Source organism: Salvelinus fontinalis, chromosome 14 (assembly GCF_029448725.1).
Source record: "Salvelinus fontinalis isolate EN_2023a chromosome 14, ASM2944872v1, whole genome shotgun sequence".
NCBI classification, from domain to species: Eukaryota; Metazoa; Chordata; class Actinopteri; order Salmoniformes; family Salmonidae; genus Salvelinus; species Salvelinus fontinalis.
The window spans coordinates 22923096-22946026 of record NC_074678.1 but is presented as its reverse complement, the minus strand read 5'-3'; the positions used below and the strand labels follow the sequence as shown (position 1 = coordinate 22946026).

General features: G+C 41.7%; 2 protein-coding genes across 7 annotated transcripts; one reads left to right on the top strand and one right to left on the bottom strand.

Annotated features, from left to right (window-relative positions):
• Positions 1 to 579: 579 nt before the first annotated feature.
• Positions 580 to 2883, bottom strand: ociad2 (OCIA domain containing 2). Its single transcript, XM_055862369.1, has 6 exons — positions 2681 to 2883; positions 2506 to 2590; positions 1774 to 1827; positions 1634 to 1681; positions 1177 to 1330; positions 580 to 854 (listed from the first exon to the last, which is right to left on the bottom strand). Exons 1-6 carry the CDS (start codon positions 2744 to 2746, stop codon positions 779 to 781), a joined length of 483 nt encoding a protein of 160 aa, XP_055718344.1. The 5' UTR covers positions 2747 to 2883; the 3' UTR covers positions 580 to 778.
• A 1864-nt stretch (positions 2884 to 4747) lies between these two features.
• On the top strand, positions 4748 to 22167 carry LOC129869633 (DCN1-like protein 4). Of its 6 annotated transcripts, XM_055944226.1 has the most exons (13): positions 4855 to 5106; positions 5360 to 5404; positions 6656 to 6727; positions 7133 to 7172; positions 7259 to 7357; positions 11869 to 11881; positions 12404 to 12492; positions 13917 to 13987; positions 16564 to 16655; positions 18123 to 18231; positions 18798 to 18902; positions 19007 to 19109; positions 19210 to 22167. In XM_055944226.1, exons 1-13 carry the CDS (start codon positions 4984 to 4986, stop codon positions 19263 to 19265), a joined length of 1017 nt encoding a protein of 338 aa, XP_055800201.1. In that variant the 5' UTR covers positions 4855 to 4983; the 3' UTR covers positions 19266 to 22167. The 6 variants fall into 6 exon arrangements, with proteins under 6 accessions (XP_055800195.1, XP_055800197.1, XP_055800198.1 ...); XM_055944220.1 differs by lacking the exons at positions 4855 to 5106; positions 5360 to 5404; positions 11869 to 11881 and adding an exon at positions 4748 to 4848 and having other exon boundaries at positions 6657 to 6727; positions 7259 to 7346; XM_055944222.1 differs by lacking the exons at positions 4855 to 5106; positions 5360 to 5404; positions 6656 to 6727; positions 11869 to 11881 and adding an exon at positions 4748 to 4848 and having other exon boundaries at positions 7259 to 7346.
• The last annotated feature ends 764 nt before the right edge of the window (positions 22168 to 22931 follow it).

Below are 22931 nucleotides of genomic sequence, written 5' to 3'. Positions count from 1 at the left end.
CTTACATTTGTATAAACTCACACATACTGTATCACTATGCGTGGGAATACTTTGGAACTGATTTCCAAAATGTAATTCCCTTGGAGCTGATTTGATGGTGTTTTTAGTCTTAAGCCCACAAAAATAATAATGACTTTTTTTTTTTGCTCCAAAAACTTCAGGGGCCAAGTTAATTCACCCACGGGCCGACAGTTGGGGAACCCTGCTTTATACTGTATGCTAGCTTTGTTTGGTTGACTGACTGACTGACTTACAACCACATGCATGCCAAAGTAGAAGTTGGCCCAAGTGATTTTCACTCATAGACTACTTATTTTATTTCACCTTTATTTAACCAGGTAGGCAAATTATGACCTTGAGTCTCATGCAAACTACACACCAATACATTAAATAACACACCCCCAGGGCCTCTGATCGTTCTGTCTCTGCTGGAGTATAAATTGGAGGGGTGTTAACTTTCATAATTAAAATAATATGGCACAGCCATCTCAGATCTATTCAACAATGCTGCTATGGCTGTCCCTCGGCTGTGACTGCTACATGTTGTCATCCTGAATACACACAAACCTCAACAACACAAATCATCAAGGTATTTAACTGAGGTAAATACGCAATCTTTATTTTTGGTAGAACTTTTACAAAATCATGACTTCATGTCCATTTGCAATGCATCGCCTGAATTGGACTCCAAGGTTTGTAAAACATACTTGGGGGAGAACAGACAAGGATCTTTAGAATTGAGTACACAAACGTTGGGTGTAGACAGAGTGTGTGTGTTTTAGCTTTGCACACCCTCTATTGGTGCAGCAGGGGCTTGCTGTCGCTTACACTCTTCACACACGTGGTGGCAGTGTCTAAAAGAGGCAGAGGAACCTGTTAACATTAACTCACCAACCGCTTTAGTATAATTTCGGAAACCCATAACTAAAATCTTAAGTGATTACATTAGATGCTATGTTACGTGTGTCTGTCTGTGAGAGATTAAGCTTTAGTATCACTCACACCAACATGCAATAAATACAATTCTTGTGCTAGTGCCTTAACTTGGACAAAAAAGATAACCCACTGGCATGATAATAAGCCACATAGCTGGTATCTATCTCCCTGTTACATAATCCCTTCAGAAAAAAGACTAGCATGGGCAACAGAAGTGACAAATTCCTCAGCTCTACTCACCTGTGTCCTGGGCCAGAACCACGGCCTCCAAATGGGCCGAGTCCAAAACCATATTCAGATTCTGGACCAAAGACGGGCCCAAGTCTCTGGAACTTATTTCTGCAGGTTGGAACATAGGAAGCCTTCCCCACTGCATAACCAAGGACGCCAGCCGCTGAAGGGACAAGATCATTGGTCATAAACATGTTAAAACTCTGTAATACAGGTTAAGTCTAGCTGCCACTTTTGGAATGTCCAAAGAAGCCTATCCCCTTTTTATTAATCAGTGTTTATCTAGCAACTGTGCATTTACCAATGAGTAGGGAGCAGCAACTGAATCCAATAGTCCCATCATCAGGAAGATGTGTAACTAAGTCACGATATAAACCAGGTTTCCCCAAACATAAGTATTGGAAACACACATGATAAAACCTGCTGGACAGAACCCTCTACTTCCACTAATGGGCTCACAGCTCACCTGCTAGTTTTGGGAATGGGCCAAGTGTCTTTGATGCACTCCAAACTCCTGTCACAAAATATTATACAGTGCATGTTTGTTAATGATGTTAAACCTGAACCTTAATTTAAACTATGACTAATGTTATGTGAGTGTCTTACCTTTGTAGATGAGCCCCCCAGTGACAGCCATGCTTCCCAGAGAGAGGGGAAGAGCTGAGAGGAACATGAGAACAGAGGTTAGTAGTTGTACCAATTTACGGCGGCCGGATTCAATCAGACCTGCACTACAATAACCCCACACTGAGGACAAATCAACTTGTTCCTGTGGTGCGAAGATATTATTAAAATCAAAGGGAGTCCTGTTTTTCCCCACACCACTTAGTTAGAATGTCCAGTAGTGTGACACGGAAACACTTATTTTCTAACGGAGTGAGTTTGATTTTCAGCTGTATATGTAGCATGCCTTTTCACTGAGCTTCCGCTGTAATGGAGCTTATTAACCCCTCTGGTGACCGATGGTCAAAGAACAAAGCATTAAAAAAACGTTTAAAGTCCTCTCCCGAAGTAACGCTTTGAATACAGGCCCATCATCAATCGCCAAAAGCATACTCAGATGGGGGCAATTTTTTGCTCTGAGACAGGGTTTGGAATGCAGACGGGAGAATTTGAAAACGTGCCATAGCCAGGGAAAGGGGCCTGATTAAAGGGCCACTGACTTATATGACTCCTACTAATGATTTTGCTGTTTACAAAAGATGCACTACCCACCTAGAAATGGCGAGCAAGCCACAGAGGGTCTAGCATCAATGGAGTTTCTTTGAGAAATAACAAGCTTTTTGCAGTGCATGTGTAATTGCTTGGATTAAAAAGTTCAGCGCCCTTGGTCAATACCTCTATACCAGAAGCTCTCTTCCTTGCACTCCTTCCAGATTTGTCTCACATCGTCTCTGTGGATGTGTCGATCTCCATGTTGACACTGGGACACACCAGACAGGTCAGAGATTAGAGGTCACCCACACCATACAGTTCACTAATCGTGTCCGAGTATTGTGTGTGCGTGTTTCACCTTCTCCCATGGGGTGGCTCCTTCTGCCTTCACTGTTAGTGTTTTCTCAAGGGTTTCAGAGCTCATGATGTCAAGTGTCTGAAAGAATCTCTTATTTGCTCAAATACTCTGCTCAACTTTTCACTTGGACCTGAATTACCTATGGTCTTCGTTGCTACTCCTTTCACTTTACTCTCGTATTTTCCTCGTCTACAAAGCCTCTCTCACTCCTCCCTTTTTGAGTAAACACTGAAGAGGCCCTGCCCACCAAAAGGCCTGTTGAAAAAGCCTTTAATATAGACATCGGAAAAGCTCTTTCTCTCGCTTGCTCACACACACAAACTCACACACAGGTCAAAGCTGTCCTAATAAAACCTATTTTGTGATTATTTATATGTTATAATGCCATGATGCAATTGAACAGAAACCTCCATTTCATGAAAATCCCTGAGTCATTCAACTCACCTTTGAACATGTTTCTTTACCCCAGCCAGTACAAAACAGCATGATAAATGGATGTTTATGCTCTTGTTCTGCATCTGTGAGGTGGGGTAGATATTTATTAATCTAATCACTCTGTGAAAGAGTCAATATTCTTTAAATATATAAAATAAGAGCAAGTTATGTGGTCTATAGTGTAATTCCTCCCCATTTAATATGTTAAGTTATGTTGCATATACTAGTACTCTCTATTCTCATCTCATGTAGTTAGTTGTCTAGTTAAGTGTTTCATCAAATCTATTTGTCACATGCGCCAAATACAACAGGTGTAGACCTTACAGTGAAATGCTTACTGACAAGCAGTTAAAAAATAATAATAATAAGAAAAAAAAGTAACAAATAAATAAAGAGCAGCAGTAAAATAACAATAGCGAGGCTATATACAGGGGATACCGGTACAGAGTCAATGTGTGGGGGCACCGGTTAGTCGAGGTAATATGTACATGTAGGTAGAGTTATTAAATCAAATCAAACTTTATTTGTAACATGCGGCGAATAATTTTACAAATAAATTTAGCTTTATTCATTATAATTATGTAATTAGGCTAAAGAAGCTTTGTGCATGACAAAATTATTATGCTTGTCAAATGTTGCAGAGGCATGGTGTACCAGAATAACATTTTAAATTTGAGACAAAAAAACTATTAATTCAGGTGGGGAACAATAAATAAAATCACACCCTACAATAAGTTTTCTGTGTAACCAATTGTATTTTAGAACCGACATGTACTGAACAAAATAATAAACGCAACATGTAAAGTGTTGGTTTCATGAGCAGAAATAAAAGATACCAGAAATGTTCTATACGCACAAAAAGTATATTTCTGTTTAACATCCCTGTTAGTGAGCATTTCTCCTTTGCCAGGATAATCCACCTGACAAGTTTGGCCTATCAAAAGGCTGATTAAACAGCATGATCATTACACAGGTGCACCTTGTGCTGGGGACAAAGGACCACTCTAAAATGTGCACACAACACAATGCCACCAATGTCTCAAGTTTTGAGTGAGCGTGCAATTAGCATGTTGACTGCAGGAATGTCCACCAGAGTTGTTGCCAGAGAATTGAATGTTAATTTCTCTACCATAAGCCTCCAACATTGTTTTTAGAGAATTTGGCAGTACATCCAACCAGCTTCACAACTGCAGACCACGTGTAACCACGGCAGCCCAGGATCTCCACATCTGGCTTCTTTACTTGCAGGATCGTCTGAGACCAGCCACCCAGACAGCTTATGAAACTGAGGAGTATTTCTGTCTGTAATAAAGCTCTTTTGTGGGGGAAAACTCATTCAGATTGGCTGGGCCTGGCTCCCCAGTGGGTGGGCCTACTTTATTACAGCCTGGCATGCAATAAACGCTAACCCGATTCACCCGGGCATTCATAGAATCTTCTCACTGATTATGTAGATAGTTTCCTAGCCAATGAACCACAGCGGTGGGATGGTCTGGTTTGGAACTTTGACCTGTCACGTTCATCCAGAGGAGCTTCTTAATTCTTTGTCTACAGCTGTCCCAAATGACACCAGAGACAGCCTATCATGAAGGATTAGGGGTGCGGCTACTAGGTTCCTCGTCCACCTAAATTATCTGTGGGCATGGTTATGTTGACATGTTCCGCCTACTGGCGGTCCTCGGACTTCACACAGACAGTTGTGTGTTTATAAAAAATGCTCTCTGATGCGGCAAGTAAGTATAGTTGTGGCTTTTGGTGTATTTTACGCGCAGTAGGATAGGCTCCACGTATTGATAACCGAGTCTGTTGCATATGTCTACTTTTAGATTTGAATGGTTCTATGAACTGTTAATCGAGTGATCGAATAAATGTATGTGCCGACTATCTGCCTATTGCCTTTCCCAGTGTTGTCTTGGGGCGCAACAAAGGGAGAATTCTGTGTACTGTCATTGCTGGAGGCATTTACATTTTGTTGGAAATTGTTAGTTACGGTAACATTGTCAAGGCTGCTATTCTGTTCATTACATCTGCTTAATGTGTCATTATTGTCGACCATTTTATACTGATATTGTGTCGCTTTTTTACGGGTGGGAGTGCAGTTGCATAGTAAGTAACACTTGGAAAACAATGTTGTGTAAGACTAAATAGGTCAGTTTTCCAAGCAAATGCGGAAAACTGTTCTCCCCCGGAAAATTTGAGGATAAATTGTGACGCAGTTCTGTATTTCTATGCCTACTGCAATAGCTCTCTCCGACTGCGCATCAGCTACATCAACTGTTACAAGAGAACGATAATATATTTGTATGGACTATTCCATAGGATGTAACGTATTTTTTGTAACAATATAACATGCATTCATCAGTTGGGGTGAGTAGAGGGTTGTTGAATGAAATTAATTTCTGAGGTCTGGGAATTGTAGTCTAATTCCACTCCATTTCTCCGGATATAAGAACCTTAATCCAGGAAATGGACTACAACATCCATGTCTCCATCTACTCTCTAGATACTTTGTAAACTCTGCAAGTTGTGCGTCTGTACCTATTTTAGGTAGGCTATATTAATCTAGTGTTTGATGTGGTTCGACACATGTATAACTGGATTCAGTCTCCTGCTTGTGTGAGCGTTTTCACAAAACTAAGTTGACACTTAGTAAACGTAGATGAGGATAAAGAAAAATATATATAATATTTATTGGATAAGCGTATGTCCGCGTAGTGTTTAATCAAAATCGACCAGATTTTGGCTGGCATTCTTTGAACCCTTTTATACAATAAATACATATATTGAATACCATCCACATGTTGGTATTCGGCAGGTAGCCTAGTGGTTAGAGCGTTGAGCCAGTAACCGAGATTTTGCGAGATCGAATCCCCCGAGCTGACAAGGTAAAAAATGTCGTTCTGCCCCTGAACAAGACAGTTAACACACTGTTTCTAGGCCGGCATTGTAAATAAGAATTTGTTCTTAACTGACTTGCCTAGTTAAATAAAAAAAAGACCAGCCCGGCTTATGATCTGTAGGCCACTGAATACTATTGCCTTTTATCTAGCAGTAGCCTATTGCATTATAGTTCTTCATCATACCACCTTGTTGGTATACTGTGAGAGAAGACTGCTAATATCAGCATAAAAATGCTTTAAAAAAAATAGTCATACCCATCCTGATGAAATGCATTGATTGTGTGCTGTTACGTCACTATTTAGTTATCCCAGCTGTTGCAAATGATGAAGATGGTGAATAAGATGGTTGTACATGCATGCGTTCTCATTCCTATTGGCTGAATGCAAGAGGTGACTCTGGCTATGACAGAGGGAGCATGATGTAGGCAGGCTGTGGGTAGCAGATGGTGAGCTCTCCCTTCTCTGTGCCTTGGGAAACCTAGTGAATTGACATGTTATGCAGCACGTCATTAAGATGAGGTTGTTTCTGTGAGCAGCATATTTTTGTTTCATATACTGTTACAAGTACTGTTGCATATGTGTTCCATATGTAGTGTTAAAGTTAGCAATGTGCCGAAATTGTATTTTTTTTCCCCCTATAGATTTTCAGCTGCACACCCATTTGTCTACACTGGCCGGCATTCACAAAATCTACCACACCCTGCACAGGCTGGTAACAGCTTTTTGCCCTCATATCATTGTGTCATGAGTACCAGTCACCTGTTCCAACTTATTTCCAGTTGGACTTACTCTGGCACGATGCAATGGATTTGATCATGGACATTTCCCCTTATCTACAAATGAATCCAAGTTATTAATTAGTTATAGATTCATTTTGAATTCCTGGATGGACCCTTAAAGGGTGTGATTCATCCTCTCGGCTCTCCTCCCTCTCTCGCAGTCTGAACTAACAACTGCATCTTTAAAGGTTACAAGCTTGAGGAAATGAGAGAGCAAGCTTCCTGTCCCTACACACCCTCCCTCCCCTTACTCAATGCATGCTAATGTCAGTGCTGCAGTGTGTGTTTGTTTGTGTATTTTGGTGGTAGTCGCCTAATACATTTATCCCTCCCCTCAGAACCTGACGGAGGACGTTGGACATAACGGTCACTCCACAGGTACCGACCCTGCCTGCACCTAATGCAGACCCATGTGACACTTATATATCACTCTCTCTATATCACTCATAATGTGTTTCTCTCAGCCTGCTGCTCCAGAGCCATGCCTCCTAGGAAAAAGAGGAGACCCACTGCTGGAGATGACCTGTCAGCTAAGAAGAGTCGCCAGGACAGGTACTACCAACGTATGCATCAGTTAGCTAAGTAACTAGACTGTATAGGAGAAGACTTATATCCAACAGTCTTATTCAGTTTCACTGTTCACTAATCTCTCATGCACAAACATTTTATTGTAACATCTGTGAAAAGAATGTTGGATTTGATGACTAACGAGCAAAGGTTATGTGTACAGGTTTTTGTAACTGGTTATTTGAACAAATCACGGTTTAGCGGGTGTGCACTTTCCAAATTGGGAGGGGTAGGGTGCATTTAACCCATAGCCTTGCCTGAAACTTGCAGAGAGAGGGGTGTTGGAGTTATGGCCCTGCTTCCGCTCCTCGTTTTAGTAGATTTTCTCATACATCTCCCCCCCAGAACCTAATGACGCACAAATGTTTTTTCTGGGTTTCAGAGATTACCTGTTCCCTGAAAATGTATCCATGAATAATGACTTGGGTTGCCAATTTTGGGGAATATTCAGAGGTGGAAACTTTCCATGGGAATTAATGGAAATGTATGCAAATTAATATTAATACCATTTAAATGTAGATATTTTTTGCATTGTATATATTTACCATATCATACGGAGACAGAAACAAACCTTTAAATTTATCATAACTAGACACTTGCAAATTAAATCCTTCCAATAGAAAATGTAATAAAAACAAATTAGTTATGAAATTAACTTTTATTAAATGAGTTGACTCCTCACATGGGATGATTTCACTGAACAACAAAAGGGAATATTGAATGATCCCCAATGATCCATCACATCTCCCAAAAACATTTTCAACATACATCTGTAAAATGACAGTCTAGAAACTAAAGCTTTGGTTGTCTTCCTCTCAGGCTTCCATGTCTTCTCCCTGGACCTTCTCAATGTCCCCCTCTTGAACATCAGACTCTGAGGCCTCATCTTCACTGTCACTTTCCAACCTTGTTGAGGATGTCTCGTTGTCAGGCTCAAAAAGCCTCAAATTTGCCCAGATGGCCACCTATTTTTCAACCCTTGTATTGGTCAGCCTGTTGCATGCTTTGGTGTGTGTGTTCCCAAACAAGGACCAGTTGCGCTCAGAGGCGGCTGATGTTGGTGGGATTTGGAGGGTGAGGGAGGCAACGGGGGAAAGAGCCTCAGATCCACAAAATCCCTTCCACCAGGTGGGTGATGTGATACAGTTGAAGTCGGAAGTTTACATACACTTAGGGTGGAGTCATTAAAACTCATTTTTCAACCACTCCACAAAATTCTTGTTAACTAACTATAGTTTTGGTAAGTCGGTAAGGACATCTACTTTGTATGACAAGTCATTTTTTGAACAATTGTTTACAGACAGATTATTTCACTTATAATTCACTGTATCACAATTCCAGTGGGTCAGAAGTTTACATACATTAAGTTGACTGTGCCTTTTAAACAGCTTGGGAAAATCCAGAAAATGATGTCATGACTTCTGATAGGCTTATTGACATAATTTGAGTCAATTGGAGGTGTACCTGTGGATGTATTTCAAAAGAAATTAGCCAATATCTCAGAAAAAAAATTGTATACCTCCACAATTCTGGTTCATCCTTGGGAGCAATTTCCAAATGACTGAAGGTACCACGTTCATCTGTACAAACAATAGTATGCAAGCATAAACACCATGAGACCGCGCAGCCATCATACCGCTCAGGAAGGAGATGCGTTCTGTCTCCTAGAGATTAACGTACTTTGGTGCAAAAAGTGCAAATCAATCCCAGAACAACAGCAAAGGACCTTGTGAAGATGCTGGAGGAAACGGGTACTAAAGCATCTATATCCACAGTAAAACAAGTCCTAAATCGACATAACCTGAAACTGCTTGGCAAGGAAAAAGACCGCCATTTAAATAAAAAAAAGCCAGACAACTGCACATGGGGACACAGATCGTACTTTTCGGAGAAATGTCTTCTGGTCTGATGAAATAAAAATAGAACTGTTTGGCCATAATGACCATCGTTATGTTTGAAGGAAAAAGGGGGAGGGTTGCAAGCCAAAGAACACCATTCCAATCATGAAGCACACAGGTGGCAGCATCATGTTGTGGGGGTGCTTTGCTGCAGGAGGGACTGGTGCACTTCACAAAATAGATGGCATCATGAGGTAGGAAAATGATGTGGATATATTGAAGCAACATCCCAAGACATCAGTCAGGAAGTTAAAGCTTGGTCGCAAATGGGTCTTCCAAATGGACAATGACCCCAAGCATACTTGCAAAATGGCTTAAGGACAACAAAGTCAAGGTATTGGAGTGGCCATCACAAAGCCCTGACCTCAATCCTATAGAAAATGTGTGGGCAGAAGTGAAAAAGCGTGTGCGAGCAAGGAGGCCTACAAACCTGACTCAGTTACACCAGCTCTGTCCGGAGCAATTAGCTAAAATTCACCCAACTTATTGTGGGACGCTTGTGGAAGGCTACCTGTAACGTTTGACTGAAGTTAAACAATTTAAAGACAATACACTCAATTAGTATTTGGTAGCATGTAAACTTCTGACCCACTGGGAATGTGATGAAAGAAATAAAAGCTGAATTAAATTGTTCTCCTTACTATTATTCTGACATTTCACAATACTAAAATAAAGTTGTGATCCTAACAGACTGAAGACGGGGAATGTTTGAAGATATAATGTCAGGAATTATGAGAAACTATGTTTTTAAATGTATTTGGCTAAGGTGTATGTAAACTTCCAACTTCAACTGTATGTTGGCACGACTGCCAAATTGCATCTCCATCCCAAAGCCCTTTGCTTGGAAGTGTACTTCGCCAGACTGCCAAGAACCTTGCCCTCATCCAGGCCAAGGTGGCGAGACACGGTAGGATGACACCATAGGTCTTGTTGATCTCTGCACCAGACAGGATACTCTTGCTAGCATACTTTGGCTCCAGCATGTACGCTGCGGTGTGTATGGGCATCAGGCATAAGTCTTCACGCTTTTTGATGCATTTCAGAATTGCAGTTTCCTCTGCTTGGAGTAAAAGTGAAGTGGGCAGGGCAGTATGGATTTATTCTCTAACATCTGCAAGCGGAGTCTGAACATCAGACAGGATGGTATTGTCTCCCTCAATCCGTGCAGTGGGTACTGCTATAGCTTTCAGGCTGCTTACCACTCTCTCCCAAAAGACATAATCCAGGAGGATCCTCTTGATGGGGCTGTCCATATCGGCAGACTGTGATATGGCCATTTCTTGGAGAGACTCCTTCCCCTTCAGGAAACTGTCAAACATGATGACAACACCACCCCAACAGGTGTTGCTGGGCAGCTTCAATATGGTGCTCTTATTCTTCTCACTTTGCTTGGTGAGGTAGATTGCTGCTATAACTTGATGACCCTTCACATACCTAACCATTTCCTTGGCTCTCTTGTAGAGTGTATCCATTGTTTTCAGTGCCATGACATCCTTGAGGAGCATATTCAATGCATGAGCAGCACAACCAATGGGTGTGATGTGAGGGTAGGACTCCTCTACTTTAGACCAATTAGCCTTCATGTTTGCAGCATTGTCTGTCACCAGTGCAAATACCTTCTGTGGTCCAAGGTCATTGACTGCCTTCAGCTCAATTGCAATGTAGAGACTGGTGTGTCTGTTGTCCCTTGTGTCTGTGCTCTTGTAGAATACTGGTTGAGGGGTGGAGATTATGTAGTTAATTATTCCTTACCCACGAACATTTGACCACCCATCAGAGATAATTGCAATAGTCTGCCTTCGCTATGATTTTTCTTGACCTTCACTTGAATTCTGCATCCAACAATGAGTTGATAAAGCATGTCCGGTTGGAGGAGTGTATGCTGGGCGAAGGACATTCTGAAATCTCTTCCAATACACATTTCCTGTGAGCATCAGAGGTGAACCAGTTGCATACACAGCTTGAGCAAGACATTTATCAGCATTTCTGACTACATTCCTCTATTGAGTCAAAAAAACTTCTGATTCCAGGAAGACCATGAGCTTTTGCTATTGATAAGTTGTCTGATTCATCATTTTCACCTCAAATAGAAGTAGAGGGACTTTTGCCAGAGGCTGCTTGTTGTGAGCGCTGAGGGAACTTTATGCACTTGGCGAGATGATTCTGCATCTTTGTTGCATCCTTCACATATGATTTGACACAGTATTTGCAAATGTACACAGCTTTTCGTTCTGCATTAGCTGCAGTGAAATGTCTCCACATCAGATAGTGCCTGTGGCATTTTCCTGTAAAGATTATGAAAAAATGAGTAAAAAAAACAACTAATACAATTCCATGTACATGTAAATAGTTAAGCAGTTAGATTAAACAACTCATTTGTAAGAAATGTTTTAAAATGAAACGTATGTAAACAGATGAATTAACACTCCTCAGTTAGCAGGCTCAAGCAAGCTAAAACTCAAATGGTAGCAAAAACTAAGTAGCAGAAATTGTTAACAAATTAGAAATGATTTAAACACTTTGCTGTTGGCTACTATTTACTAGTTAACAAAAAGTCATATAAAATATATTCACCTCACACAGTATTGTAATCAAAACTTATCAGAAAGCATGTAGTCCTTGGCTCAGACAGTGTAGTAGTGTGGGCTCAACATCTCATTAGTGTGCAAGATCTTGAGAATCAGCTGTACATGTGATGTATGTGATCAGCTGTCCATTGAATTGGGGATAGTTTAACCAAAATATGCCGCAAGATGTAGAATTGCCTTATATCCCACAAAAAAGGTTCACTGTAATAAGCACTTTTTTTGAAGAATTCCCGGGCTTAACTTCCCATAGAAAATTTCCGAAACTTTTCTGGAAAGTTTCCGACCCTTTGCAACCCTAATGATAAGTGATTTGTCTCCCCAATGAGTTTGCATATGTCATTGCCAACTCAGAAATTCAAAAGAGCAGCAAGAGGACTTTTTATCGCGTAGGTCATCCAGTAGGGATTAACCTTTTTTACATCGTAGTGTGTAATATGCTCCCAGACGGTAGGATTTTAAGTCGCACAATGTATTCCCAGCACCCGCAGTAATGTGTTAACTATGCTGTGTGCACTTGTTCCGTAGGTTGTCTGAAATGTTCTTTTTCGTAATGCAGTGTTTTTAGAAAACATGAGGCACCACAAATCCGAGAGGAGGATACCTTCTCCAGTAAAAGATGTCTGGAGTGGTTCTACGAATACGCAGGTGAGACAAGAATTGTAGAAAAAATAATATTCCATTTCCTCTATCAGTTTGTATAAAACACAGACCATAACGGTGTAAATACCTTCTGTTACCCTTAGATTGGGCTTTTCATGTCAAAGTTGAATTGTTGTATGAGAAGGCTGTGACTAGGGCATCATTGATTGTTTCATAAAGGGTGTCTCTTGCTTGCTGAAATTTCTGTAGATTAAGGTTTTGTATGTCCCTTGCAGGTGGGATAGCGTCAGAGAATTATGTTGGTACAGTACCAGTCAAAAGTTTGGACACCTACTCATTACATTTTATTTTTTATTTTTATTTTTTACTATTTTCTACATTGTAGAATAATAGTGAAGACATCAACTATGGAATCATGTAGAAACAAAAAAAGTGTTATATATTTTAGATTATTCAAATAGCAACCGTTTGCCTTGATGGCACCTAGAACTTTTCCAACATTCTTGAAAGAGTTCCCATATATGCTGAGCACTTGTTGGCTGCTTTTCCTTTACTCTGCGGTCCAACTTATCCCAAACCATCTGTTGGGTTGAGGTCGGGTGATTTGTGGAGGCCAAGTCATCTGATGCAGCACTCCATCACTCTCCTCCTTGGTCAAATAGCCCTTACACAGCCTGGAGGTGTTGGGTCATTGTCCTGTTGAAAAATAAATTATATTCCCACGAAGCTCAAATCAGATGGGATGGGGTATTGCTGTGTAGCCATGCTGGTTACGTGTGCTTTGAATTCTAGATAAATCACTGACAGTGGCACCAGAAAAGCACCATCACACCACCTCCTCCATGCTTCACAGTGGGAACCACAAGGAGGTCAACCATGCGGAGATCACTACTTCTTGTAGTTCCCACCTTGAAGCATGGAGGTGTGATGGTGTAGATGTGCATCTCCAGGTTGTGTAAGGGCTATTTGACCAAGAAGGAGAGTGATGCTGCATCAGTTGACCTGGCCTCCACAATCACCCGACCTCAACCCACTTGAAATGGTTTGGGATGAGTTGGACCGCAAAGTGAAGGAAAAGCAGCCAACAAGTGCTCAGCCTATGTGGGAACTCTTTCAAGATTGTTGGAAAAGCGTTCCAGGTGAAGCTGGTTGAGAGAATGCCAAGAGTATGCAAAGCTACAATGTATTCTGCAATGTAGTAAATATAAAGAAAAACCTTTGCATGTGTAGGTGTGTCCAAACTTTGGATGGCTACTGTATGTATGCATTGTGATTGTCATTTTTGCTGTGATGATAGAATTGTATGACATAAAAATGAAGATATCACAAAAACTATGATTGGTTATAATAGTGAATGATTTGACCTCCTGATTATGACATCACACCATGTAAATAGAGTAGAGTGTCTGGTTGTGATGTCATACAGTATGTATAATGGCTCACTGTGTGTGTGTGTGTATCTTTGATAGTCTGTGACGATGTTGTGGGGCCAGAGGGAATGGAGAAGTTCTGTGAAGACATTGGAGTGGAACCTGAAAATGTAAGGATGGCTATTCATGTCTATGTAGATGAGTGACATTTATAATCCATCTACATGTGCATGCAAATCATAAATAAAATGTTATTTGTCAAATGCTCTGAATACAACAGGTGTAGACTTTACCGTGAAATGCTTACTTTACGAGCCCTTTCACAACAATGCAGAGTTAAAAAGTAAGAACAATTTGCGAAATGGAAACACAGTAATATAACTGAGGCTTTATTCAAGGGGTGCTGGTACTGAGTCAATGTGCAGGGGTAGGAGGTAGCTGAGGTAATAGGGACTAGGCAATCAGGATTTATAATAAACGGTATCAGCAGTGTGTGTCTGTGGTGTCAATATGTGTGTGTGTGTAGGGCAGCCCAGAAGTGACTTGTTTTTTTTCAACTGTATGCAAGAATTTGCTATGTGGTGTTTTAGGAATTCAGGATTCTCTGTGTTGGTCTTGCCAACCCCAATTGTCACACCTCTGAGAAGCAGCGGTTACACCAATCAGATATCAGACCTACATGGAGGTTAACTTTACACTAATGCTATTGGTCAACAACTCAGGTATTAGATCCAAACATGATCTAAGTTTAAGTAAAGCTTTTTTTTCTAGTGCCAACTCCCGGTATCTCCTATCGTCTACTTAACATCACTTTGCATGGCCCAAAACATTAAAACAAAGGCATGAAAACAACACACACACACACACATTCTTGAATCTAATCATCACAACTCTTCTCTAAATTAACCAGGGGCACCTGTGTCACTCCTCTTTGAACTATCTGCTGTCTGACGAACAGAATAAGTTTCTCTGTAGCAATAAATCATGTCAAAATTCTTAGCTCTTTATAAACTCTTGAAACAATCAAAATATGGCAATTTAATTCGCACAGTAATATTAATTTAGTCAATTCAAGTTTTGTCAGTCTTCATCTCTCCTGGCTTCAGTAACCCTAGGACTGTCTCTTCATTGAGATTTCCACATAAGGTGTTTTTAATCCCGGATAGCCCACAGATGGTCTGCCATCCAAACAATGTAGTCCTCATGTTGTGCTCCCACATCAGCCATCACTAGTCGTGAGTATCTTCTTCCACGGCGTGTGTGTGGGTAGAGTCCAGTGAGTGTGCATAGAGCCAATGCAACAAAAAAGGGAGTTAATGCAAATAGTCCAGGTAGCCATTTGATGAACTGTTCAGCAGTCTTATTTTTTACCAGGTAAGTTGACTGAGAACACATTCTCATTTACAGCAACAACCAGGGGGGAGGAGAGAGGGATGAACCAATTGTAAGCTGGGGATGATTAGGTAGCCATGATGGTTTGAGGGCCAGATTAGGAATTTAGCCAGGACACCAGGGTTAACACCCCTACGATAAGTGCCATGGGGTCTTTAATGACCTCAGAGTCAGGACACCTGTTTAACATCCCATCCGAAAGACAGCACCCTACACAGGGCAGTGTCCCCAATCACTGCCCTGGGGCATTTTTTAGACCAGAGGAAAGAGTGCCTCCTGCTGGCCCCCCAACACCACTTCCAGCAGCATCTGGTCTCCCATCCAGGGACTGACCAGGACCAACCCTGCTTAGCTTCAGAAGAAAGCCAGCAGTGGTATGCAGGGTGATATGCTGATGGCCTTTGACTTGGGGGTAGAAGCTGTTCAGGGTCCTGTTGGTTCCAGACTTTGTGCATCGGTACAGCTTGCCGTGCGGTAGCAGAGAGTACAGTCTATGACTTGGGTGGCTGAAGTCTTTGACAAAATCAAATTGTATTAGTCACATGCGCCGAATACAACAGACCTTAGAGTGAAATGCTTACTTACGAGCCCCTAATCAACAGTGCAGTTTAAAAAAAATACGGATAAGAATAAGAGATAAAAGTAACAAGCCGTTAAAGAGCAGCAGTAAAAAAAATAACAATATATACAGGGGGGTGCCGGTACAGAGTCAATGTGCGGGGGCACCGGTTAGTTGAGGTAGTATGTACATGTAGGTGAAGTTAATTAAAGTGACTATGCATAGATGACAACAGAAAGTGGCAGTGGTGTGGAGAGGGGAGGGGGCAATGCAAATAGTCTGGGTAGCCATTTGACTAGATGTTCAGGAGTCTTATGGCTTGGGGGTAGAAGCTGTTTAGAAGCCTCTTGGACCTAGACTTGGCGCTCCGGTACTGCTTGCCGTGTGGTAGAAGAGAGAACAGTCTAAGACTAGGGTGGCTGGAGTCTTTGACCATTTTTAGGGCCTTCCTCTGACACCGCCTGGTATAGAGTTCCTGGATGGTAGGAAGCTTGGCCCCAGTGATGTACTGGGCCAATCGCACTACCCTCTGTAGTGCTTTGCGGTCTGAGGCCGAGCAGTTGCCATACCAGGCAGTGATGGAACCAGTCAGGATGCTCTTGATGGTGCAGCTGTAGAACCTTTTGAGGATCTGAGGACCCATGCCAAATCTTTTCAGTCTCCTGTGTTTTAGTTAATTTTCCCCATTTTATTGAAAGATGGCACAAAGATTCAAATTATTAATTGGAAAGTAAATTTTTGAAATATCAAGCATTTCCGTTTATAATAATATGTGAGTGTATGGTGTTTGAACAGGTGGTGATGCTGGTTCTGGCCTGGAAGTTAGATGCCCAGAGTATGGGCTACTTCACCCTACAGGAGTGGTTGAGTGGCATGGGCTCCCTGCAGTAAGTCTGCTCTCAATTTGGGTGTTTTTATTATACAGTTGAAGTCAGAAGTTTACATACAATTAGGTTGGAGTCATTAAAACTCATTTTTCAACCACTCCACAAATTTCTTGTTAACAAACTAGAGTTTTGGCAAGTCGGTTAGGACATCTACTTTGCAAGTAATTTTTCCAACAATTGTTTACAGACAGATTATTTAACTTATAATTCACTGTATCACAATTCCAGTGGGTCAGAAGTTTACATGCACTAAGTTGACTGTGCCTTTAAACAGCTTGGAAAATTCAAAAAAATGAGGTCATGGCTTTAGAAGCTTCTGATAAGCTAATTGACATAATTTGAGTCAATTGGAGGTGTACCTGTGGAGGTATTTCAAGGCCTACCTTCAAACTCAGTGCCTCTTTGTTTGACATCATGGGAAAATCTAAAGAAATCTGTAGACCTCCACAAGTCTGGTTCATCCTTAGGAGCAATTTCCGAAACGCCTGAAGGTACCACGTTCATCTGTACAAACAATAGTTTGCAAGTATAAACACCATGGGACCACGCAGCTGTCATACCGCTCAGGAAGGAGACGCGTTCTGTCTCCTAGAGATTAACGTACTTTGGTGCGAAAAGTGCAAATCAATCAAAGAACAACAGCAAAGGACCTTGTGAAGATGCAGGAGGAAACGGGTACAAAAGTATCTATATCCACAGTAAAACAAGTCCTATATCGACATAACCTGAAAGGCCGCTCAGCAAGGAAGAAGCCACTGCTCCAAAACCGCCATTAAAAAAAGCCAGACTAAAAGAAATGTCCTCTTGTCTAATGAAACAAAAATAGAACTGTTTGGCCATAATGACCATCGTTATGTTTGGAGGAAAAAGGGGGAGGCTTGCAAGCCGAAGGATACCAAGCACGGGGGTGGCAGCCTCATGTTGTGGGGGTGCTTTGCTGCAGGAGGGATTGTGCACTTCACAAAATAGATGGCATCATGAGATAGGAAAATTTGTGGAAGACTACCCAAAATGTTTGATCCAAGTTAAACAATTTAAAGGCAATGCTACCAAATACTAATTGAGTGTATGTACATTTCTGACCCACTGGGAATGTGATGAAAGAAATGAAAGCTGAAATAAATCATTCTCTCTACTATTATTCTGACATTTCACATTCTTAAAATAAAATGGTGATCCTAACTGACTTAAGACAGGGAATTTTTACTAGGATTAAATGTCAGGAATTGTGATAAACTGAGTGTAAATATATTTGGCTAAGGTGTTTATGAACTTCCGACTTCAACTGTATGTTCTGTGCGTGTCTGTCCATATAGTTTATTTCCATTTCTAGCTGTGCAGTGTACAAAATGGTGCTGACCCCAGACTGGGGTTATAGTCTGCCCATATAGTCTACTTTATAGTTAACTGTCTGTTTTATTGTCTACACTCTAGTCTGTCTCTAACATGTCTCTCTGGCGTTGTCAGGTGCGACTCCACAGAGAGGCTGAGGAACTCCCTGGACTACCTGAGGTCTGTCCTAAACAACACCACCAACTTTAAGCTCATTTACAGATACGCCTTCGACTTTGCTCGGGTGAGTGAGGCAAAACCTGATCTGCGGTATTCTCACTAGATTTCCTCTGACTGGGATATTCATTCACCTTGGATATTTATTTGTTGATATTTAGATTCAACACACGACAGATGATACATTAAACTTTATTACCATTTATAGAAATAAACACAAAATATCAGTGACGTCAGGTATGAAAATATTGCTGTGCTGTCAGCTCTCAGCTTTGTATTCATAAGTTGAGTGTCAAGATTATTTTCTTGTTTGTCTTGCATGGCTGAAGTGCTTGTCAAGAGTACTGATGGGCTATTTACATAGTCTGGCTTTAAGTAATTGTAAGGCATGTTCCCCTGAAAGCAATTAATTGAGCTTTACAGTGAATAGAAATATAGTGCTTGAAGTGAGATCAATACCATTTAATAAAGAAAGCACATGGGATTTGGTTTTGTGTTCTCATGAATTACACAGAATCATTGACCGTTACTAGTAGGCTTAGTGTATTACTTAATCACTTACAGTTAAATATTTAAATTGAGTCGTATTATACCCGGGACCTTAGCGATGTCTGTATATTTTTGATTGTACAGGAAAAGGACCAGAGGAGTTTAGACCTGAACACCGCCAAGTGCATGTTGGGGCTTCTCCTGGGAAAGACTTGGTCACTGTTTCCTGTGTTCAATCAGTTTTTAGAGGTATGGAGTCTAACCTGTGTAACATTCAACTTAATAAAGTGAGGGAACTGTGTGTGAATGTAGTGTTCTTTGTATTGACTGCCTGTCTATGCTCATTTATTTAGCAATCCAAGTATAAGGTCATCAACAAAGACCAGTGGTGCAACGTTTTAGAGTTCAGCAGGACAATCAACCTGGACCTCAGTAACTATGACGAGGATGGAGCCTGTGAGTATCCACACACACACTGACACTAATACACTCATTCTCATAGTGGTACAGCTGATCAATTCCCTAATGTTATCATTCTTTTCTCTCATTTTGTCAGGGCCAGTTTTGTTGGATGAGTTTGTGGAATGGTACAAAGAAAGAGAGATGTCATAGCATCAGGTACACTTCAACAAATGTCAACAAAACAACATAATACAACGACGACGGCTATGAGAAAACAAACTATACAAAATGGAGAGGTGCGTGTCAGCGATGACAGGTGGTGCTTCCAGGTAATGATTGCAGGGGGGTGTAAGGTCCAAAACTGGGTGTAAGCTGCCCTGGCGAGATTGGGATGTAGATTACTTATGGAGACACCAACTATCTCCGGGTAATGTTTCCTACCTATGTTGCATTGTGGTTAAGCACATGGCAGCCCCTGTGGCGTTGCACCCCCTCGCTGTGTGATAGGATAACTGTTCTCATGAGTGGCTGACGTGGGCAAAATGGTTTTGTGTGAGAGAAAAATCCACTCTTCAACCCCTCGCTCCCGTAAGGAGGAATAAAACAAATTAAATCCCTCCCTTTTGAACAGTCGGTCTTAATCTTAAATCAAGGTCATTTTGACCTGGGCACATTTGAATATTGTATATCCGTGCTTTGAACTTGATCTGTGCTTGTCTCTTTATAACCTACAGAACCCATCGTTTCTATCAGTTTTGTCCTATATTTGGGTTGAATTGGAATTCTTAAAGAAGTACATTGTGTCAGGCTGAGTATTACAGTAGTTGTTCTTTTAGCCATGGTCCCTAAAGCTGTTAGAGGTGGATGATGACACCTCCACAGTTTACTATAACAAAGTAATTTGAGCCCCCAGTGGTTTTCATCCCCATGCTCACTATGATACCACCAGCCTGTGCTAAAGTATTTTAGCCCCCTGTGAAGGCTTCAGTTGACCTCATACCACAACTAACCAATCAGCAGTGCTGCCTATTTTTTATTTTTTTATTTTTTTAAATAATTTTTATCCCATTTCTCCCCAATTTTCGTGGTATCCAATCGCTAGTAATTACTACCTTGTCTCTTCGCTACAACTCCCGTACGGGCTCGGGAGAGACGAAGGTCGAAAGCCATGCGTCCTCCGAAGCACAACCCAACCAGCCGTACTGCTTCTTAACACAGCGCGCCTCCAACCCGGAAGCCAGCCGCACCAATGTGTCGGAGGAAACACCGTGTACCTGGCCCCCTTGGCTGGCGCGCACTGCGCCCGGCCCGCCACAGGAGTCGCTGGAGCGCGATGAGACAAGGATATCCCTACCGGCCAAACCCTCCCTACCCCGGACGACGCTATGCCAATTGTGCGTCGCCCCACGGACCTCCCGGTCGCGGCCGGCTGCGACAGAGCCTGGGCGCGAATCCAGAGACTCTGGTGGCGCAGTTAGCACTGCGATGCAGTGCCCTAGACCACTGCGCCACCCGGGAGGCCCAGTGCTGCCTATTAACTCTTATTACAGTGCAGTGGTCAGTTGTTAGTGGACTGGCCAGCATTCATGGTTTATGTGACCAATCTGTTTCTAAGCTGTAGGTTTGTAAGAGTTTTATTTTTTTCTCAACATTTTTATGGAGGTTGCTTTACTTGCTCAACACACACACACCCACACACACACACACCCGCACACATACACACACACACACACACACAGTGGTCAGGGATTAGATCAGGATGAAATTAGACTTTTGGGCTCATCATTCAAGAGGTCTCAAAACCATGGACATTGAAGGGTTAGAATTAGACCCCTGTGACGATGCTATGCTTTTGCTAATGTTCTTGTAACACATGTGTAAACTTTTGTCTCTGGCTGTGATGTGACGCTCAATTGTCATGAGTGAAACGTTGCATGCACGCTCTCCGTCAGAGCCGTCTGAATGGATGAGATTTTTGAAAACTTGTTTTGCTTTTTTGTACAGGAATTTGTGCTTCATTTGATATCCTCCATGTTGTCTTAACGCTTTATGAAAACCATGATTGTGTATATTCAGAGCTGAAACACACATGTAACCTCATTTGAGGAAGAGGACTTCCCTCCTGCATTTGCCAACCCCTCCCCCCTATCACACACAGTAAAAACGAAAAAGAACCCCACTGTCAGTCTCTCAAACAAATGGACATGAACTGAAATTAACATGAGACTGCATGTGTTGTAAGAATGGTGTCAATCATTGATTGGTCAAACCCAGTGGCATCTTATCCACAACTAAAGCATGTACAGTAAATGGATCAATTTATGAATTAGTAAGGTCACATAAGATCTCCACCTATCAGTGATCCATGATGCTTTGGCTGTCCTGTCCAGTCATCAGTATATTTGTCTATATTAGGTTTTTGGAGATGGAGCTAGTAGCTGGACTGCACACTAATAAGTCTAATTCAGATGGTGTTCTACATTGGTAACGCAGGAGGTTGCACAACCCTGTCCTGACTGTATATGTATGTACAGTATGTATGTGTCTGTTTTCACTGTAACCTACAGTATCTCTATATTAACTTACTGTTGTCATTCATTTTTGCTTTGCCATCTTCCTTTACAGAAAGATTCAAATGTGGTTTGTGATGAGATGTTCGTTCTGTGTTTTTAAATTGCACAGGATCAAGTTTGATTCTGCTACTGTAGGCCTAATGTATTTTTACTATTGCATTACCACAGTAATTACCACGTCATGTGTGCATCTTATTGTCCAGGTACCCATAAATCAACTGATATAAAAACATCACAAACACAATATGGGCGACTTTCATTACAGGTTTATTTATGATGCATCGTCCTCCACATAATGTGGAGGCAGTGTCATGAAGAGATTATTTTGTAGCAAAATAGAGGGGAGTAGGGTACTGAGTGAGTAAAGAAGGTGGATATGAATCTGGGAAATTGGGTTTTAATGGTCCCACCTTTTATTTGCGTCAGTCTGAAATCATTCAGTCACAAACAGCTGTTTTCATTAAGACAAACATGTCTGGTGTTACACTCATTTACAACAATGTAATTAAAATAAACAACTTACGTTTGAACAACTTTCATTGCTGCATTTACTTCTCAGGTGATTTCTTTAATCAGTACAAACAATTACAGTTGTAGCTCTCAAGCTTCACTGCCCTCTTTGTGTGTTTCAAAATGGAGGGTGGAGTTGGAGTAGATCGTATTGAGGTCACCAGAGGTAGAGACCTCACTACACCGGGTGGTCATAATGATTTCTGAGGTAACGCTCTGATATGGACGAGATATGCCGAATGGTTTAGCAACCACTAACCCCATATAGCTCCTGTCTCCCTGTGTCATGGAGTTACAGCCAAATCCATCCATGGCTCTCATCTGTTGTTCCCTACTCCTCCATCCAGACCCTGCTGCCCCCTCTCCCTCTGGGGATGGTGGAGGTGTTGCTGGGGCATCAGGTAGAGCCAGGGGGGGCTGGATGTCTACAGCTAAGCGCTTCCTGTGTAGGGGAATTTGGAGTGAATACTCTCCTCTAGGCCTTGCCTCATCTGTGGGGGTGGAGAAAAAGCGTGATGTTTTGTACAATGACAGTTGGGGAGAGGGACTGATTTCTTCAGTAGGGTTACTGTAGTCTGCTCCGGTACTCCTCCCCACCTCGTCTGTGCTGCTGTCTGAGGTATCAAAGTTGATATTGAGTGCTCTTATTTGGGAGAAAGAAACATTCATGTCTGTAGAACTTTCCTCTGTGTCCCTTCGTGTTCTCTCTGACAGCGCCTTCACCTTACCAAGCCTTGGCTGATCCCACCTGTCCTCTGCTCCGGTCTTCCTCTCCACCTCATCTGTGGTACTG

What these genes read in the sequence shown, in the direction of transcription:
- ociad2 (XM_055862369.1), bottom strand. Translation starts at nt 2,746, where the DNA reads ATGAGCTCTGAAACCCTTGAGAAAACACTAACAGTGAAGGCAGAAGGA. An exon ending in TGGGGGGCTCATCTACAAAG is followed by an intron (nt 1,682 to 1,773) that starts GTAAGACACTCA and finishes ATTTTGTGACAG; the next exon opens with GAGTTTGGAGTGCATCAAAG. An exon ending in GGTTCTGGCCCAGGACACAG is followed by an intron (nt 855 to 1,176) that starts GTGAGTAGAGCT and finishes TGCCTCTTTTAG; the next exon opens with ACACTGCCACCACGTGTGTG.
- LOC129869633 (XM_055944226.1), top strand. Translation starts at nt 4,984, where the DNA reads ATGTATGTGCCGACTATCTGCCTATTGCCTTTCCCAGTGTTGTCTTGG. An exon ending in ACATAACGGTCACTCCACAG is followed by an intron (nt 7,173 to 7,258) that starts GTACCGACCCTG and finishes TGTTTCTCTCAG; the next exon opens with CCTGCTGCTCCAGAGCCATG. An exon ending in GTGGTTCTACGAATACGCAG is followed by an intron (nt 12,493 to 13,916) that starts GTGAGACAAGAA and finishes TATCTTTGATAG; the next exon opens with TCTGTGACGATGTTGTGGGG.